We start from the raw sequence: 20,290 nt of genomic DNA, 5'->3' as shown, positions 1-20,290 counted from the left end.
CAAGGGTTCAATCTCTTAAAAACAAAACAAAACCAAAGAACTAAAACAAATTAAGAAAAATTAAGTGTGATTAAACCCCTCCCTTGAGTTTCCATCCTGCCCAGAGCATGCAGCCACCGTGCCCAGCTGGGGTCACCTCCTGAGCCCTCCCCATGCAGTTCTGGAAGCTCTGCAGGCACAGCAAGAGGGGAAATCGAAGGGATCCATCCCTGGGATTAGCGGGAGCGGGGAGCAGAGCGAGCCCGGGGTCCCTCAGCCTCTGCATGCACCACAAACACGACAAGGTGGAACACTCTACCTAGGTGCTGGTGGCTGGGTGCTGGCGTGGTGGTGGCACCAAGAAACCCCTCCTGTCCTGGCATCCTCACCCGCCGAGGGAGGAGGAGGAGGAGGAGGAGGAAACACAGACACGGGGTCAGTGGGAGTGGGGTGGGAACCCCTCTGCCCTTCCCTGGGCAAAACTGTTCTCCCAAGCCCTGGAACTGCAGAGCTTGGGGCGTGGGCCGCAGCTTTGAGAGGTTTTCCCTCATCAGTGCCAGGGAACAGGGATTTCACAGAATCGTGGAATTACTGAGGCTGGAAAATCCCTGTGGGATCATCGAGTCCCAGCTGTGCCCCATCCCCACCCTGAGCACTCAGTGCCACCTCCAGGTGCCACCTCCAGGGATGGGCGCTCCAAACCCCCCTGGGCAGCCCCTTCCAGCCCTTTCCATGAGGAAATTCCTGCTCATGTCCAACCTGAGCCTCCCCAGCCCAGCCTGAGGCCGTTCCCTCTCCTCCTGTCCCTGTTCCCTGGGATAAGATCCCAAATCCCCCCCGGCTGTGCCCTCCTGGCAGGAGTTGTGCAGAGCCAGAAATTCCCCCTGAGCCTCCTTTGCTCCAGGCTGAGCCCCTGCCCAGCTCCCTCAGGACTCTCCAAACCCTTCCCAGCTCCCTCAGGACTCTCCAAACCTTCTCAGCTCCCTCAGGACTCTCCAAACCTTCTCAGCTCCCTCATGACTCTCCAAACCCTTCCCAGCTCCCTCAGACCCTTCCCAGCTCCCTCAGGATTCTCTAAACCCTTTCCAGATTTCTCCAAACCCTTCCCAGCTCCCTCAGGACTCTCCAAACCCTTCCCACTCCCTCAGGACTCTCCAAACCCTTCCCAGTTCCCTCAGGACTCTCCAAATCCTTTCCAGATTCCTACAAACCCTTTCAAGTTCCCTCAGGATTCTCCAAACCCTTCCCTGGACACCCCCATGTCACAGAAGGTGACACCAGTGTGGGCACGGGCACAGGGCAGACCCCATGCCATCCCTCCCCTCTAAACCCTGCTCAGCTGAGCCTAAATTCAGGTTTAAGGTGGGGGCAGCTCCACAGATCCCTCCCTTAGACTGGGAAGACCTCGGGAATGTCCTGTGGGGAGCCCAGCCCTGGTTCTGGACACGGGGAGGGCACACTGGGGTCAACAAGAGAGCGTGACAGTGACCTGTGACCATGAGCAGCTGGGTTAGGGACAGCGCCTGGTGATGCCAAAGGTGCCCAAAAAGCGCCAGGGAAGCGCCAGGGATGGATGTGGGGGAGCAGCAGCTGCTGTCACCTCTCCCTGCTCCCCTCTCCACTGGTGGCAGCTCCCTCCTTGTTGGTGACACTGCCAGGCAGGTGGCTCAAACAGGGCTGGAACTGGGGACAGCTCCGAGCTCAGCTCCGGGAGCAGGGCAGGGAGAGGGGTGGGAGCAGCCAGCAGGGCCCTGCAGAGGGGTGGTGACCTTGGGGACACTGCTGTGCCCCAGATCCAACCCACGGCAGCGCGCTCCATGCCCCGTCACCAAGAAAGCCACCAGAGCAGCGGGGACCCTGCCAGCATCACCAGCGCCACCGCGGTGCCACCGCAGTGCCACGCCAGTGCCACATTGTCCCCTGCAAGCCTCGCTGTCCCCTGCCAGCCCCCAACTGACCTTGAACGTGTGCTTCCTGCTGATGTTGTCCGAGGGCTGCACGGCGGCCACGCGGAAGCTGAGCAGGGGGATGCTGCCCAGGATGTTCTCCTCCTTCTCATCTGGGGAGGGGGCAAATCCTGGGGTTACCCCCACGGAGAGACCCCCCAGCACAGCCCCCTCCCCACGCCCCGGCTCCGTCCCACCTGTGGGATCGGCTCCCTGCCTGTTGCTGCTCCCGCAGCCGTGCCAGGCTCACAAACAACCTCCTCAATTATTGATGCGAGCCCGGGAGCTGCCAGGGAGGCGGGGAAAGCTCGGGATTAACCCCTGGGCGCGGCAAACACCGGGAAAAACAGGGTGGAGCACGGAAAGAGCCGGGGGACTTTGTGCTGGTGGCCCTGGGGGTGGCAACGAGCTCTGGGGGTGGCCGTACCTTTGTAGTAGAAGAGGCAGCGATCCACCAGCACGAACCAGCGCTTGTTCCACTGCTTCACCCCCGAGCTGGCCTAAGGGAGAGGGGTGGTCAGAGGGTTCTGGGGGTTCCTGGGGGTCTGAGGGGCCGGGAGGGGTGGCACAGGGCGGGGTACCTGCTTGTAGAGCCACCCGCTCTTGGTGACAGCGGCGTTGGGGTTCCTCTTCATGGAGTTGGAGCGCTTCCCGAAGGCGATGCCCTTGCGGGACGGGCGCGGAGCCTGTGCGGGGTGACAGGAGATGCTCAGTGCCCGGGCTGGGCTCCCTGAGTCCCTGTCTGAGCTGGTGACAGCCGTGTCACACCGCCCCAGCACTCACCCGGCCTCCGGGGCGCTCCGGGGGCACCTCGGCCACCATGGCGTGGTTGGGGGGCTCGCTGGGGACGGGGGCCGGCCGCTTGCTGCCCGCCTTGCTGGACATGTCCGAGCCGTGTCTGTGACACGGGAGAGGGCAATCAGCGGGGAATCTGTGCTCCTGCACCTTGCTGGGGTTGTTCCCACCGTGTTCCCAGCCCTCCCTGGCTCCCCCAGTGCTCCCAATCCTCCCTGGCTCCCCCAGCCCAGCCCTTCCTGGCCCAGCATTCCCAGCCCAGCCCTGCTTGGCTCCCCCAGCCCATCCCAGCCCTCCCTGGCTCTCCCAGTGTTCCCAACCCTCCCTGGCTCCCCAATATTCCCAGTCCAGCCCAGCCCTCCCTGGTTCCCCCAGTGTTCCCAACCTTCCCTGGATCCCCCAGCCCAGCCCAGCCCTCCCTGGCTCTCCCAGTGTTCCCAGCCCTCCCTGGCTCCCCAATATTCCCAGCCCAGCCCAACCCTCCCTGGTTCCCCCAGTGTTCCCAGCCCTCCCTGGCTCTCCCAGTGTTCCCAACCTTCCCTGGTTCCCCCAGCATTCCCAATTTTCCCTGGCTCCCCCAGTGTCCCCAGCCCTCCCCGGCTCCCCCGGTGTTCCCAACCTTCCCTGGCTCCCCCAGTGTTCCCAGCCCTCCCCGGCTCCCCTGGTGTTCCCAGCCCTCCCCGGCTCCCCCAGCCCAAGGGGATTGGGAGCAGACCCACTTTGGCAAGTCAAGCCTTGAGGTGTCCTCGGGGAGCTGTCCCGTCACTGGGTGCAGGAAGGTGTTCCGCCTTTCATTGTGGCTGTGGGGGCAGCAGTGGGTGGGTGTTAGGAGTCCCCATGTCCCCCACGAAGTCCCTGTGTCACTCACAAAGTCCCTTTGGTGCCACTTCTGCTGATCTGTTGGTCCCATGCCAACACCAGGGTTGGCATTGGGGTTGGCATCCCCTGTCCTGCCACGCCGCTAATCCCTGAGGATTAGATTTAGGATCCTTCACACCATCATGGAATGGTTTGGGTTGGAAAGGCCACAAGATCATCATGGAATCGTTTCAGTTGGAAAGCCCACCAAGATCACCGAGCCCAGCCATTAACCCAGCACCAAACGTGTCCCCAGGTGCCACATCCACTGCATGGGACACTCCCCGGGGTGGCAAACGGAACCTGAGCCCCCCTGGCTGTCCCCTCCTGCCAGGGAGAGCCAGAGGGTCCCCCCTGAGCCTCCTTTTCTCCAGGCCGAGCCCCTTCCCCAGCTCTGCTCCCTTCCCTGGGCACTCAAAGGTTTCACTCAAGTGCCCAAATCAGGGCAGTGGTGGCCTCACTGCCCCTCCTGCTGCTGTCACCACTGCCACCACTGGCCACACTCACAACTCGCTGCAGCAGCAGCAGCAGCAGCCGTGGTCCACCCAGGGCTGTGCCTGCAGTGATGTCCCCAATGTCACCTCCTCCCCTGGCTGCTCTCGGAGCCATTTCCAAAGCACCTCAAGGCTTTGAGAGGGGTCACTGGGCATGGGGGCTGGGCCCCAAACACCACCCCAGAGCCCCTCAGACCCCAAACACCCCCCCAGGACTCCTCAGACCCCAAACACCATCCCAGGACTCCTCAGACCCCAAACACCACCCCAGGATCCCTCAGACCCCAAACACCATCCCAGAGCCCCTCCGACCCCAAACACCACCCCAGAGCCCCTCCGACCCCAAACACCATCCCAGAGCCCCTCAGACCCCAAACACCACCCCAGGATCCCTCAGACCCCAAACACCACCCCAGGACTCCTCAGACCCCAAACACCACCCCAGAGCCCCTCCGATCCCAAACACCCCCCCAGGATCCCTCAGACCCCAAACACCACCCCAGAGCCCCTCAGACCCCAAACACCATCCCAGAGTCCCTCAGACCCCAAACACCACCCCATGACTCCTCAGATCCCAAACTCCACCCCAGGATTCCCCACACAAGCTCTTCTGCCTCCCTGGCACTGCTTGCAGCTGAAGGGATCCCTGGCAGAGCCAGCAGCGGTGCCACAGGGCTGTGCCAGGCTCAGCTGGCACCTTGTGCCACGTCCCTGCCCCATCCCACTGCCAGGCACCCCAGAGCTCCCTCCCATGCCACTTCCTGCGGTGCCCAGGGGGAAAGGATGAGGTTCAGGGATTTCACACCAGATCCCATCCCCTCCTTCCCCAACTCGCTGGGCACCAGGACACGGAGCCACCCTGTGCCAGCAGCCCCAGCACACCACCAACCCCTCCTGCCAGTCGGCAAAATGGGGGAAGTTTGAGCAAAAAAACGCCAATGCCAAGACCATGAGACCATGCCATGCCATGCCGTGCCATGCCATGCCATGCTTGCCCGCGCTCAGCACGGCCCAGGCAGTTCTGCCCCAGGGCTGGAGCTGCTCCCGGCGCGGTTCTGCCCCCGGCAGAGGGGTTCAAATGCCGGGAACTGGGGCAGTGCCATCCCCGCAGTGACGCTGCCACAAGGGGAGGGCGCAGTGCTGAGAGAGCAGCACCCCGAAAACGCCGGGCATGGGAAGTGGGCACTGCCAGCACCCACCACCCCCATTCTCGGTGTCCCCCCATCCCTGCAGGTCCCTCAGCTCCACACTGGGTGTCCCCCCATCCCTGCCCACCACGCTGGGTGTCCCCCCATCCCTGCAGGTCTCTGAACCCCATGCTGGGTGTCCCCCCATCCCTGCAGGTCTCTGAACCCCACACTGGGTGTCCCCCCATTCCTGCCCACCACGCTGGGTGTCCCCCCATCCCTGCAGGTCCCTGAACCCCACACTGGGTGTCCCCCCATCCCTGCAGGTCTCTGAACCCCACGCTGGGTGTCCCCCCATCCCTGCCCACCACACTGGGTGTCCCCTCATCCCCGCAGGTCCCTGAACTCTCCCTGCGGGCAGGACACCCCCATTTCTCAGCCCCCTCGGCTCCTGTGGCACCCACCGCGCTGCCTCCCCGCTCCCCAGAGCTCGGCTGGCCCCCAGCCCCCGGGAGGAGCCGAAAGCGGCGCAAAGCAGCGCCCGGGGCTGCCCCCGCTCCCGAGCCTCGGCAGTGCCCATCGCCTCCCAGCACTGCAATGCAGCAGCCGCTGCCCCGATCCGCTGCCCGGCCCGGGGGTCCCGCCCCGCCGCTCCCCCTCCGGTCCCCCCGGACCCCCCCCCCAGCCCCCGGCGGGCTCCTACCTCACCCTCCGGTCCGCCCGGAACTTCAGCATGGTCCCGGGGGCCCGCCCGCCTCAGCGCCCGCTCCCGGCTGCGGGCATGGCCCCGCTGCCACCGCCGCGCTGCCCGGGGACAGCGGGGACACCGGGGCGGCCCCGAGGGGCAGGGGGAGCGGGCGGGGGGCGAGGGCAGTGCCCGTGCTGTGCCAGTCGTGCCAGCCGCCCCGCGCCGGTGGCATCGGCTGTGGCGGAGCTCCGGGAGGGCTCCGCGAGGCTCCGGTGGCTCCGGTAGCGGCGGGGCTGGGCGGCCCCGGTGTGCGGCAGGCGGCGGGGAAGGCGACAGCGGGGACAAACAGCGTCCCCGCAGAGGAGAGGCGAAGGGCAGCGCGGCACCGCCGCCTCCCCCAGCCCAGGTGCGGAGCCGGGGAGATGCTGGAGGCAGGGGAAGGGCGGCGCGGGCAGCTCGGGGGGTTCAGGGGGGCTCGGAGGGGCTGGTGAGGGGCTCTGGGCCACCCCCAGCCCGGCAGGGCAGCGGGAAGGGCGGGTGTCACAGCGAGCTGAGCTGAGCGCTGTCGCTGCCCTGGATTCGGTGGCTGCGTCCCTTCCCCCTGCTTGTGTCCCCAAAGCATCCCCGTGTATCCCCAAAGCATCCTCGCGTGTCCCCAAAGCATCCCCGTGTGTCCCCAAAGCATCCCCGGCTGTGTCACCCTCCTGCTCCTTCCCCAGGGGACGCCGGCAGGAAATCCCGGGGGCCAGGATGGGGACAAGCACCAAACCGGGGGGGACAGAGCCCGCAGGGCATCAGCACCCCAGAAATAACTCGGGGAGCCCTTGGGAGCGGGTTTGGGGTGAGCCACGCTCTGCCTGGAGTTTGAGAGAGAACGCAAAGCCCTCAGGGCGGGCGGGAAGATCCTCGGGCAGGAGGGAGGGAAGGGATGGGGCTGACACGGCCGGGAAAGCTCCAAAGAAGGAAGCGCAGCGCGGGGAGGGCGCTGGGATCCCTCCTGCCATGGCCCGGCTCCCGAAAATCCCGGGAGCGCCGTGGGACACCGCCCAGCACCGCGTCCCCCTCCCAAAAATACCAACGGTGCCCCTTTGGGGTGAGCTCAGTGCCAGTGACCGGCCCAGGGGTGGCACCAGAGGTCCCAGCCCAGCCCAGAGTGTGCCAACGCTGCGGCACCGGCGGAACTGAACACGAACTAATCTGAACACAACTGAAATGAACACAAACTAAACTAAACACAACTGAAATGAACACAAACTAAACTGAACACAAAATGAACTGGACACAAACTGAACTGGACACAAACTGAACCGAACACAAACTCAACTGAGCACAAACTGATCAAAACACAAACTAAACTAAACACAAACTGAACTAAAAACAAACTGAACCAAATCCAGACCGAGGTAAATCCAAATTGAACCAAATCCAAACCAAAAAAATCCAGACTGAAACAAATCCAAACCCAAACCAGATCCAGACCAAACCAGTTCCAAACAACCAAATCCAAACCTAAGCCAAATCCAAACTTAAACCAAAACCCAACTTAAATCAAATCCAAACCCAAACCAGATCCAAACAGAACCGAATCCAAACCTAAAACAAATCCAAACAGAACCAAATCCAAACCGAAACCAAATCCAAACTAAAACAAACCCAAACCCAAACCAAACCTGAAACAAATCCAAACTAAACAAAATCCAGACTAAACCAAACCCAAACCAAACCCAAACTCGAACCAAATCCAAACCCGAACCAAATCAAGCCAAACCAAATCCAGACCGAACCGAACCCAAACCCAAACCAAACCCAAACTGATCCAAATCCAAACTGAACAAAATCCTTATCCAAACCAAATCCAAACTCAGCCAAACCCAAACCCAAATCCACGTTTTTAACACACCGGGCACGCGGGGTGTGACGCCTCCCTGGCCAAACTGCCACCACACTGCCCTGTGGGCAGCACCAGCCTCATGCCAGGCTCTGAACCAGTGCCAACACCCCAGTGCTGTCTGTCCCCCTGTCCCCATGTCCCCAGCACAGTGACTCATCCATTCCTCCATCATCACCAGCCGAGGATCGGGGACAAGGTCCCCCAACGGCTGCGGGCGTGTGCCAGCCCTCCTTGGTGACAACGCCAGGGCTCACCCGGTGGCACTGCCACCACGGCGGGATGGCACCTGCCAGGGGACACTTCTGGGGACGGCAGTCTGGGGACAGGAGCAGGGAGGGAGCCACGGGAGGCTCTGTGTTGGGGTGTCACCATTTGCCACCCCAGTTTGGTGTCACTGGTGCTGTGCCAGGCTCGGGGGGCTTTGAGCTGGGTTCAGGCCAGGTTTGCCAGCCTGGAGCTGGCACCGTGGCCTCTGTCACCATCTGGGCTCTGTCACTGTCAGAGGTGTCTGGGGATGGGCAGGGACATGGCAGAGCCACAGCTGATCCACCCCACAACGGGGCTCACATGGCCCCCAGCCAAACACAAACACACCCACACGATTCCTTCTTCCTTTCCTTTTCCTTTCCTTTCCTTTCCTTTCCTTTCCTTTCCTTTCCTTTCCTTTCCTTTCCTTTCCTTTCCTTTCCTTTCCTTTCCTTTCCTTTCCTTTCCTTTCCTTTCCTTTCCTTTCCTTTCCTTTCCTTTCCTTCTTCCTTTCCTTTCCTTTCCTTTCCTTTCCTTTCCTTTCCTTTCCTTTCCTTTCCTTCCCTTCCCTTCCCTTCCCTTCCCTTCCCTTCCCTTCCCTTCCCTTCCCTTCCCTTCCCTTCCCTTCCCTTCCCTTCCCTTCCCTCTTCCCTTCCCTTCCCTTCCCTTCCCTCCTTTTTCTTTTCTGATTTTCCCTTTTTCCCCATGTTCTCCCTCTCTTTTTTTCCCCTTTTCCCCCTTTTCCATTTTTTCTCTTTTTCTCTTCTCTTCCCTCCCTCCCTCTCTCGTTTTTCCAACCCCTTTTTCACCTCTCCTCCTGCTGCAGCCCTTGGGAATCCCATTTTCTGTTCTCCCCGGGAACTGCAGCGCTCAGCACCCAGGGGAGGGCACTCGGGGTCACCCTGTCACCCACGGTCCCCGCGAGGGACAATCCACCCTTGGGAGGGCAAGGACAAACTGCTGAGCCCCGCTTTGCACAGGAGCCCAGGGTGGGGAAAATGGATTACAAGGCATAAAAAAAAATAAAGGGCAAAAAAATCAGGGAAAATACAGATTGCAAGGCACAAAAAAAATAAGGGAAAAACTGATTGTAAGGCACAAAATCCCAGGGATTCTCTGCGCTCTGTGTCCATCCCCCATGGACCATAGGGATTAAAAAAAATAAATGGAATTAAATTTTCCATCTCCACACAGGCCCATCCCAGCTCCTGCCCTGGCCAGCAGGACCATCCCAGGGCCACCCAGACTCCAAACACCATTCCAGGGTCACTCCAGCCCAGAAGCCAGGGCCACCTAGACCCCAAAAACCATCTCACAACCACCCAGACCCCAAAAACCATCCCATGGCCACCTAGGCCTCAAACACCATCCCAGGGCCACCCAGACCCCAAACACCAGGGCTTCCTAGACCCCAACACCACTCCAGGATGTCCCAGACCCCAAAAATCATCCCATGGCCACCTAGACCCCAAAAGCCAGGGCTACCTGGACTCCAACACCAGCCCAGGATGTCCAAGACCCCAAAAACCATTGAAGGACCTCCCAGGCCCCAAAAACCATTCCAGGACCTTCCAGACCCCAAACACCACCCCAAGGCCACCTAGAACCTCAAAAATCATCCCAGGGCCACCTAGACCCCAAACACCACCCCAAGGCCACCTAGACCTCAAAAACCATCCCAGGGCCACCTAGAACCTCAAAAATCATCCCAGGGCCACCTAGACTCCAAACACCATCCCAGGGCCACCTAGACCCCAAACACCAGGGCTACCCAGACCCCAAACATCATCCCAGGGCCACCCTCTCCTGCAGGACACAGTGGCCACCAGCTCCCCCTCATTCCATGATTCCCATGGGAGCGGCACAGGGAGGGGAGACGGGAGCTGGATGCCCTGGGCTGCGGTGCCAGCCTACGGTGCCAGCCTTGCCAAGCCGGGCAAGGAAGCGGCTGGGCCATGGTGCCAGCCTTGCCAAGCCGGGCAAAGTCCTCGGGAGCGGCGGCCGCGGCTCCCGCGCGCCCACGGCCCTGTGTGACATCGGCGGCGTCACTCGGGGACATCCCAGGGTTGTGGGGACAGCGGGAGAAGCTCCCGGGGGTGGATGGAGGGCCGGGAGTGGGGGAAGGCCGGGGATTTCCAGAGAACAAAGCGGCTGCTGGCGGCCAGCGCGGCGGGGAGGGCGAGTCCCCGCTGCCGCGCCAGCTGGGGTCGGGGAGAAGCACAAAAAGCACAAGAAAAGCACCGGGAGTTTGTGTTTTATCTCCCTGGAAACCCCGGCTCCGGCCCAGGCACGGCCCACGGGGCTGCCGGCCAAAAATGCTGCTGCTGCTGCTGCTGGGGTTGGAGCAGGGGTGGCAGCAGCGTCCTGATCCCATAGGGGACATTTGGGGAGGGTGACAGCTCTGGGTCGGGGCAGAGCGGGTGACAGTCTGCGCTCTGGCGGCTCTGATGTCACTCCATTGTCCCCTGGTGGGGACAGAGCCGCAGGTCCTTGTGCATGGGTTCAGTGGGATCGCAGAGCCACCATTCCCACCCAGAGCCACCATTCCCACTTTGGAGCCACCATTCCGACTTTGGAGCCACCATTCCCACTTTGGAGCCACCATTGCCACCCAGAGCCACCACTGCCACCCAGAGCCACCATTGCCACCCAGAGCCACCATTCCCAGCAGGAACCACGATTCCCACTCGGAGCCACCATTCCCACATGGAGCCACCATTCTCCCCCAAAGCCACCATTCCCAGCCAGTGCCACCATCTCCACCCAGTGACACCATTCCTACTCGGAACCATCACTCCTACCTAGAGCCACCATTCCCACCCAGAGCCACCATTCCCACATGGAGCCACCATTCCCACATGGAGCCATCATTCCCACATGGAGCCACCATCCCCACCCAGCGCCACCATTCCTGCTAGGAGCCATCACTCCTACCTGGAGCCACCATTCCCATCCAGTGCCACCATTCCCATTCAGTGCCACCATTCCCACTTGGAGCCACCATTCCCACATGAAGCCACCATCCCCACCCAGTGCCACCATTCCTGCTAGGAGCCATCACTCCTACCTGGAGCCACCACTCCCATCCAGTGCCACCATTCCCACATGGAGCCACCATTCCCAGCAGGAGCCACCATCCCCACCCAGTGCCACCATTCCCACCACAACCTCGGAGCCACCACCTGGACTCACCCCTGGAGGGCTGGAACTCTCCCTAAGCTCTTTAGGACCAGGAATTCCTGTCTCGAGCCATTCCTGTCCCTGGCAGGAGCGCGGCCCCAACCCCTCCCAGGCCGGGTCAGCTCAGGGGATTTACGGCAGCGCTGCTGGGAAAATCCTGCTGGGACAAATCCTCCATAATCCCACCCAGGTGCTGACGGGGCCGTGCCCGGCGTGCTGCTCCTGCCACCTCTGCTTGTCACCACCCTCGGGCCACCCCGCTGCTCGCGGTGCCACCGACCGCAGACAATGGCCCGCGAGTGCCATGGCCTGGCTCTGTGTGCGACAGCACACAGAGTGACACCTCCAGGATCCGTGTGACAGCTCCAGGGTCCGTGTGACACCTCCAGGGTCCGTGTGACACCTCCAGGGCTCAGTGACAAGGGTGTACACACACAGACACACGCGCGCTCACACTCACCGGTGCCACCGCGCGTTCCCTCCGCCTGTCTCGCCGAGCCCGCGGCTCTCCCGCAGCCGGCCGGGGCGGATGATTCCCCTGATTTCCCTTCCAAGCCCATGGAGACCGTCATCGGTATCAATCATTAACAGCGGCCGCAGCTGCCGCCAGCTTAACCCCCTCGGCGCCGGGCGGAGCGCCGGGAGCCATCCCTTGCTCTCCTTGAATGGCACCGTGACACGGCAAAGTCACCACAGCAAAAAGGGTTTCCAAGGGGCTCCGCACCCCCATGAACCCACAGCTGCTCCTGCTGCGTGTCCCCCACCCCCTGGACACGAGAGCTGGGAGCAGCCCCGCGTGTCCCCAAGATGCCCAAATTGTCACATCCCGGTGGGAGCTGCTGCAACCGCTGTCCCCACGCTCAGGCTGGTCCTGAGGGGTAGGAGGTGATACCGAGGGGCAGGAGCTGCTCCCCGGACCCCGAGATTGCAGCTCGGCACCGCTGCCCGGACCACAGGACCGCTCCCCGCACCCCGAAATCGCAGCTCGGGGCTGCTCCCGCACCCCGGCACCGCTCCCTGCACCCCAGGATTGCTCCCCGCACCCCGAAATCGCATCTCGGGGCTTCTCCCCGCACCCCAGGACCGCTCCCCGCACCCCGAAATCGCATCTCGGGGCTTCTTCCCGCACCCCAGGATTGCTCCCCGCACCCCGAAATCGCAGCTCGGGGCTGCTCCCCGCTCCCAGCACCCCAAGACCGCAGCTCGCGGCTCTCGGCGCTCCCTCTCCCTTTCCCCGCATCTTTTCCAAGGCTCATCAATGAGCTGTAACTTTATCCCGCCGTGTTTACAACCCAGCTGCGCCTCTTGGCTCCCTCAGCCGTGCCGGGGGCCAGCTCGGCTCCCGCTCAGCCGCCACACGGCGCTGTCACGGTGTCACAATGTCCCTGTCCCCCCGTTCCCGCACGGGACCGTGGGGATCAGCACCTGCATCCCCACGGGCTGGAGGAGGAGGAGGAGGAGGAGGAGGAGGAGCACGGCGCTGTCCCCGAGCCTGAGCCCTGCGGAGCGGACGGACAGATGTCCTTGTCGCCTCCCCCCGCCCCCGCAGCCGCGTTACCCAACCTGCCGAGGGGTTGAATGATTAACCCCGGGCTGCCGAGCCGCCGGCTCCCGGCGCTGGCCCTGCACAGGGCACCTGGGGACCCTGAGCTGCTGTCACCGGGCCCCAGGAGCGTCCCTTCGGTTTGTCCCTAAAAACGCACAGAGGGGTCCCCACCCTGTCCCAACTCTCTGGAGCACCCCATGCCCTCAGCTTGTCCCCACAAGCACACAGAGGGTCCCCACCCTGTCCCTCATCCCTGTCCCACATCCCTGTCCCATGTCCCTGGAGCCCTCAGTTTGTCCCCACAAGCACACAGAGGGTCCCCACCCTGTCCCTCACCCCTGTCCCTCACCCTTGTCCCACGTCCCAGGAGCATCCCATGCTGGGTCCCCTCATTTTGTCCCCATAAACACACAGAGGGTCCCCACCCAGTCCCTCACCCCTGTCCCAACTCCCAGCCCTCAGCTTGTCCCCACAAGCACACAGAGGGTCTACACCCTGTCCCATGTCCCTGCAGCATCCCATGCCAGGTCCCCTCAGCTTGTCCCTACAGACACACAGAGGGTCTCCACCTTGTCCCTCACCCCTGTTTCAGCTCCCAGCCCTCAGCTTGTCCCCACAAGCACACAGAGGGTCCCCACCCTGTCCCTCATCCCTGTCCCACATCCCTGTCCCATGTCCCTGGAGCCCTCAGTTTGTCCCCACAAGCACACAGAGGGTCCCCACCTTGTCCCTCATCCCTGTCCCTCACCCTTGTCCCACGTCCCAGGAGCATCCCATGCTGGGTCCCCTCATTTTGTCCCCATAAACACACAGAGGGTCCCCACCTTGTCCCTCATCCCTGTCCCACATCCCTGGAGCCCTCAGTTTGTCCCTACAAACACACAGAGGGTCCCCACACTGTCCTCCCCAGCCCCGTCCCACGTCCCTGCAGCACTCACAGCACCGGCGCCACTTTCCCGACGCGGCCACCGCGGGAATTCCGCCTTTGTCCAGCCCCAGCTGCTGCTCCAGCCGGGGGCGTGGGGCTGGAATGATCACAAACAGCCTTGGACAAACATCTGCCCGGCACCACCCCCGGGCTGCGGCCGCGGGATGGTTTCAATCACGGTCAAATCCCACAGAACCGCCCGGGGGAGCGAGGCAGGAGCAGCAGCTGATAAGGCCCTGCAGATGCGGGGCTGGGTTTGGCTCCCCGAGTCCGTGAGATGCCGTGGAACGGGCACAGATTTGGGAATTCCCATTCCCCACACCCACCTGGGATATAAAGGCAAAAATTCCTTGTGAACGCCCCAAACTGGGAGAAATTAGGGGGTGCAGGGGGGTGAAGTGATTCCTGAGGGTCTGCAAATCCAGCAGCTGCTATTCCCTCTCTGACCCACCAGGACAGGGGTCAAGGTGAGCCCCAGCCTGGGCTCCATCAGGCTGTGGAGCCTCTTGATGATTTCTGGATAAACTCCCCAGTTTTCCACTCCGGATCTCCCACTCTCACAAAAACCAACAAAGCCACAAATTCCTTGTGAAGACCCCAAACTGGGAGCACTCACAGGGTGCAGGGGGATGAAGTGAATGATTCTTGAGCTCTGCAGACCCAGCAGCTGCTATTCCCACTCTGGAACACCAGGCTGGGGCACAGGATGGGCTCTATCAGGCTGTGGAGCCTCTTGATGATTTTTGGATAAATTCCCCAATTTTCCACTCTGGTTCTGCTACTCTCAAAAAAAACAACAAAGCCACAAATTCCGTGTGAACGCCCCAAACTGGGAACGCTCAGTGGGTGCAGGAGGGTGAAATGAAGCATTCCCAGTAGTGATTCCTGAGGGTCTGCAGACCCAGCAGCTGCTGTTCCCACTCTGGCCCACCAGGCTGGGGCACAGGATGGGCTCCATCAGGCTGTGGAGCCTCTTGGTGATTTTCGGATCAACTCCCCAATTTTCCATCCACATCTCCCACTCTCACAAAAACCAACAAAGCCACAAATTCCGTGTGAACGCCCCAAACTGGGAGTGCTCAGGGAGTGCAGGGGGATGAAGTTGAAGCATCCCCCCACTCCCAGCAGTGATTCCTGAGGCTCTGCAGACCCAGCAGCTGCTGTTCCCACTTTGGAACACCAGGCTGGGGCACAGGATGGGCTCTATCAGGCTGTGGAGCCTCTTGATGATTTTTGTATAAATTCTCCAATTTTCCACTCTGGTTCTCCCACTCTCAAAAAAACCAACAAAACCACAAATTCCATGTGAACACCCCAAACTGGAACACTCAGTGGGTGCAGGGGAGTGAAGTGAAGCATCCCTTTGCTTCACAGTGATTCCTGCAAACCCAGCAGCTGCTGCTCCCTCTCTGACCCACCAGGCTGGGGCACAGGATGGGCTCTATCAGGATGTGGAGCCTCTTGATGATTTTCGGATCAACTCTCCAATTTTCCATCCACATCTCCCACTCTCACAAAAACCAACAAAGCCACAAATTCCGTGTGAATGCCCCAAACTGGGAGCACTCACGGGGTGCAGGGGGATGAAGTTGAAGCATCCCCCCACTCCCAGCAGTGATTCCTGAGGCTCTGCAGACCCAGTAGCTGCTATTCCCACTCTGGAACACCAGGCTGGGGCACAGGATGGGCTCTATCAAGCTGTGGAGCCTCTTGATGATTTTTGGACAAACTCCCCAATTTTCCATCCACATCTCCCACTCTCACAAAAACCAACAAACCCACAAACGCAGCACCTCAGGGTCGTGAGACAGTGGCGGCTCCCACGTCGCTGCTGCCACCACAGGATCCCATTTCCCACTGGGAGAATCAGGATCAGGAATTTGGGCAGCGCTGCCGGCTGCTTCATCCCGACCTCCCGCAGTCAAGCCCCGACACATTCGGCGCATTCCTGGCATAGCCGGCACCCGGAGCCCCACACCTGCCGGGAGAGGGAGGCTGGGAAGGTGCCAGCAGCTCCATCCAGGCCGTGCCAGCAGATTTATGGATCCCAGGCACCGTCCCAAGGCCGTGTGTGGCTCTGGTGACACGGCAAACTTGTCACCGTGGGCAGCTCTGTCACCTCGCCGAGCGTCCCCGTTGTTTTGCTGGTGCGGCGCCACGCGTCCCTTGTGTCGGGCTGGGTGTGAATGGGGAAATTCTCCTTTTTTAGATCTGATCCCACACCTTGGCGGGCCTGGGAACAGCCTGTCACCGGCGGTGACACAACCGTGCTGATTGTGCAAGAGCTTTGCACCAAACAGCTCCCAAGGACGGGATCAACGCCGGCTCCAGGCTGGCCACGGTGGCTCTGTGTCCCCAAATCCATCTGTGTCACACCCCACGACCCCAGGAGTGGCCTGGGATCACAGAATGGATGCCAGGAAATGTGTGGAGCAGCCAAAAGCATTCCTGAGTGCCTGGGAATAGGCACTGTGTGGCCAAGCCTGGCACACAGGGATGGCACAGCAGCTCCAGCCCCTCCAAAAAACGCCGGCTCCAGGCTGGCCACGGTGGTTCCTCGTCCCCAAACCCATCTGTGGCACATCCCACGGCCCTGGGAGCAGCCCGGGATCATGGCATGGATGCCAGGAAATGTGTGGAGCAGCCAAAAGCATTCCTGAGTGCCTGGGAAGAGGCACTGTGTGGCCAAGCCTGGCACACAGGGATGGCACAGCAACTCCAGCCCCTCCAAAAACGCCGGCTCCAGGCTGGCCACAGTGGTTCTCTGTGCCCAAACCCATCTGTGGCACATCCCACGGCCCTGGGATCACAGAATGGGTGCCAGGAAATGTGTGGAGCAGCCAAAAGTATTCCCAAATGCCTGGGAAAAGCCATCGTGGAGCCAAGCCTGGCACACATGGCTGGCACGGCAGCTCCAGACCCTCCAAAAAACAGGCACGTGCCCACCTCACCAATCTCTTGCACAAAAGAGCCAAAAGTCCCCCAAATCGGGTTTATCTGAAGCAAAAAGGTCTAAAAGAACCACTCGGGGTTCCCCAAATCCCAGGCTCAGGATTTGCAGCTTTTCCCAAGGATTTCCTCTGGAAATTCCCTTGGGGGGAAATCGCAGCTTTGCCCTCGCTGTCCTCGGATGTGACAGCCCCGATTTAGTGTCACCTCCAGCCCACCACAGCCGGGAACGGCTTCGCGGTGAATCACAGCTCATCCCCGGCTTCCCACAGCTCATCCCCGCCTTCCCAACCGCGTCCTCATCAGCGCCCCAAGCCCGGAGCAGCCCCGGGGGAAAAGCCGGGAATCTGCAGGGGGAAAAACGCCCAGAGCCGAAAAGCAAACCCTGGGAGTGTCCCAGGCGAGGCGGGGATAAGGACACACCTCTGTGTCACCAAATTGTGTCACCAAACCGCCTTGGCTGTGTCGCTTGTCACCCTCCCAGCGCCACCTCCGCAGCGCCACCAGGGCGGGTCGGGCTCTGGTTTGGTCACCCTGGGATGCTCCCAGTTGGGAATCGGGACAAATCCAGCAGCGCCGCTTCCCAGAAATCCCATCAGGTGCCAGGTCCTCCTTTCCTTCTCCCCCACAAATAAACGCGGCCCCGCGGGGAGGAGCGGCCCCGAGCCGGGAGGGAGCTGGAAGGACGGGATGGCTGAGCCGGGCTGAGCCGGGCTGGAACCGGGCCAGGCCCGGGCTGGGGAGAGCCTCGGAGGGGCCTTGGGGGCAGGGGAGCAGCTTGGGATGAGCACCTTGGGATGTCAGGGGATTCCTCCTTGGAGCGCTCGCAGGGTCTCTCCAAAAATGTCACAGGATCCCTCAAAAAATTTCACAGGATCCTTCCAAAAATGTCACAAGATCCCCAGCTTGGAATGCCGAAAGGATCCCTCCCAAAAGTGCCACAGAATCATTACAAAAATGTCACAGGGTCCCACCCAAAATTTCACAGGATCCCTTCCAAAACTGTCACAGGATCCCTTCCAAAACTGTCACAGGATGTCCACCTGGGAATGCCCAAAGGATCTCCCTCAAAAGTGCCACAGAATCCCTCCCAAAAGTGCCACAGAATCACTCCAAAAATGTCACAGGATCCCTCCAAAAGTGCCACAGGATCCCTCAAAAAATTTCACAGGATCCTTCCAAAAATGTCACAAGATCCCCAGCTTGGAATGCCGAAAGGATCCCTCCCAAAAGTGCCACAGAATCACTACAAAAATGTCACAGGGTCCCACTCAAAATTTTACAGGATCCCTTCCAAAACTGTCACAGGATTCCACCCAAAATGTCACAGGATCCTCACCTTGGAATGCCCAAAGGATCCCTCCCAAAAGTGCCACAGAATCCCTCCCCAAAGTGCCACAGAATCACTCCAAAAATGTCACAGGATCCCTCCAAAAGTGCCACAGGATCCCTCAAAAAATGTCACAGGATCCCCACCTTGAAATGCCTACAGGATCCCTCCCAGGGTGTCAGAGGATCTCCCCTAAAAGTGCCATAGGATCCCTCCAAAAATGTCACAGGATCCCTCCAAAACTGTCACAGGATCCCACCCAAAATATCACAAGATCCCCAGCTTGGAATGCCCACAGGATCCCTCCCAAAAGTGCCACAGAATCACTCCAAAAATTTCACAAGATCCCTCTGGAAATGTCACAAGGTTCCTGCCTTGGAATGCCCACTGGATCTCTCCAAAACTGTCACAGGATCACACCAAGGGTGTCACAGGATTCCACCCAAAATGTCACAGGGTCCCTCCCAAAATGCCACAGAATCACTACAAAAATGTCACAGGGTCCCCACCTTGGAATGCCCAGAGGATCCCTCCAAACCTGTCACAGGATCCCTTACAAAAATGCCACAGGATCCCAAAAGTGTCACAGGATCCCTCCAAAACTGTCACAGGATCCCTCCCAAAAGTGCCACAGGATACCACTAAAACTGTCACAGGATCCAAAAATATCACAGGATCCCCAGCTTGGAATGCCCACAGGATCCCTCCCAAAAGTGCCACAGGATCCCTCCAAAAATGTCACAGGGTCCCACCCAAAATTTCACAGGATCCCTTCCAAAAGTGCCACAGGATCCCTTCCAAAAGTGCCACGGGATCCCTCAAAAAATGTCACAGGATCCCCTCTTGGATTTGCCCACGGGATTCCCTCTTGGGATGCTCACTGGATCCCTCCAAAAATATCACAGGATGCCCACCTTGGAATGCCCACGGGATCCCTCCCAAAAGTGCCACAGAATCCCTCCAAAAATGTCACAGGGTCCCAAAAGTGTCACAGGATCCCTCCAAGGGTCCTCACAAGCAGCTGGGACCGAGGAGTGGAGCAGCCCAAGGAGCTGGGCTGGGTTTGCTGAGCCCTGGGAAGAGCCCGAGGTCGTCCCAGGTCCCCGGAGGGCACAGCTGGGATGGAAGCGGGGGAAGAGCAGCAGGGCTGAGGAGGGAGCTGGGGGAGCACAGGCGGATCCAGGGCAGGGAGCACAGGGGGATCTGGGGGGGATCACAGGGGGGATCCAGGGCAGGGAGAACAGGGGGATCTGGGGGGGATCACAGGGGGATCTGGGGGGATCGCAGGTGGATCCACAGGGGATCACAGGTGGATCTAGAGGGGATCACAGGTGGATCTGGGGGAGATCACTGGTGGATCCAGAGGGGATCACAGGTGGATCTAGAGGGGATCACAGGTGGATCTGGGGGGGATCACAGGTGGATCTGGGGGGGATCACAGGGGGGATCCAGAGGGGATCACAGGTGGATCTGGGGGGGATCACAGGTGGATCTGGGGGGGATCACAGGTGGATCCAGAGGGGATCACAGGTGGATCTGGGGGGGATCACAGGTGGATCTGGGGGGGATCACAGGGGGGATCCAGAGGGGAGCACAGGCGGATCTGGGGGGGATCACAGGTGGATCCAGGGCAGGGAGCACAGGTGGATCTGGGGGGGGAGCACGGGGGGATCCAGAGGGGATCACAGGTGGATCTAGAGGGGATCACAGGTGGATCTGGGGGGGATCACAGGTGGATCTGGGTGGGGATCACTGGTGGATCCAGAGGGGATCACAGGTGGATCCAGGGCAGGAATCACAGGCAGATCCAGGGCAGGGATCACAGGTGGATCCAGAGGGGAGCACAGGTGGATCTGGGGGGGTCACAGGGGGGATCCAGAGGGGATCACAGGTGGATCCAGAGGGGATCACAGGTGGATCTGGGGGGGGATCACAGGTGGATCTGGGGGGATCACAGGTGGATCCAGGGCAGGGAGCACAGGGGGATCTGGGGGGGATCACAGGGGGGATCCAGAGGGGATCACAGGTGGATCTGGGGGGATCACAGGTGGATCCAGAGGGGATCACAGGTGGATCCAGAGGGGAGCACAGGCAGATCCAGGGCAGGGATCACAGGTGGATCCAGAGGGGATCACAGGTGGATCCAGAGGGGATCACAGGTGGATCTGGGGGGATCACAGGCGGATCTGGTGGGGATCACAGGTGGATCTGGGGGGGATCACAGGTGGATCTGGGGGGATCACAGGGGGGATCCGGGGGGGATCACAGGTGGATTCAGCTGGGGATCACTCCAGCAGGTGCCTGCAGCTCCAAACCCACCCCTGCCAGGGCTG

The 20,290-nt window shown here is 60.9% G+C and overlaps 1 protein-coding gene across 2 annotated transcripts in view; it reads right to left on the bottom strand.

Annotated features, from left to right (window-relative positions):
* The window catches only part of PLEKHA6 (pleckstrin homology domain containing A6), a 56,392-nt gene that overhangs the window by 20,504 nt on the left and 15,598 nt on the right, over positions 1–20,290 (bottom strand). For both annotated transcript variants that reach the window (XM_058039664.1, XM_058039665.1), the window contains exons 2-6: positions 3,440–3,520; positions 2,709–2,823; positions 2,507–2,611; positions 2,353–2,425; positions 1,938–2,038 (exon numbers count right to left, since the gene is read on the bottom strand). In XM_058039664.1, coding sequence (XP_057895647.1) covers positions 1,938–2,038; positions 2,353–2,425; positions 2,507–2,611; positions 2,709–2,810 — 381 coding nt within the window. In that variant the 5' untranslated portion in view covers positions 2,811–2,823; positions 3,440–3,520. The remainder of the gene's footprint in view (positions 1–1,937; positions 2,039–2,352; positions 2,426–2,506; positions 2,612–2,708; positions 2,824–3,439; positions 3,521–20,290) is intronic.

Source organism: Melospiza georgiana, chromosome 23, assembly GCF_028018845.1.
Source record: "Melospiza georgiana isolate bMelGeo1 chromosome 23, bMelGeo1.pri, whole genome shotgun sequence".
Taxonomy (NCBI): domain Eukaryota; kingdom Metazoa; phylum Chordata; class Aves; order Passeriformes; family Passerellidae; genus Melospiza; species Melospiza georgiana.
The sequence above is the reverse complement of the archived record's forward strand: the minus strand, read 5'-3'. Positions and strand labels throughout refer to the sequence as shown.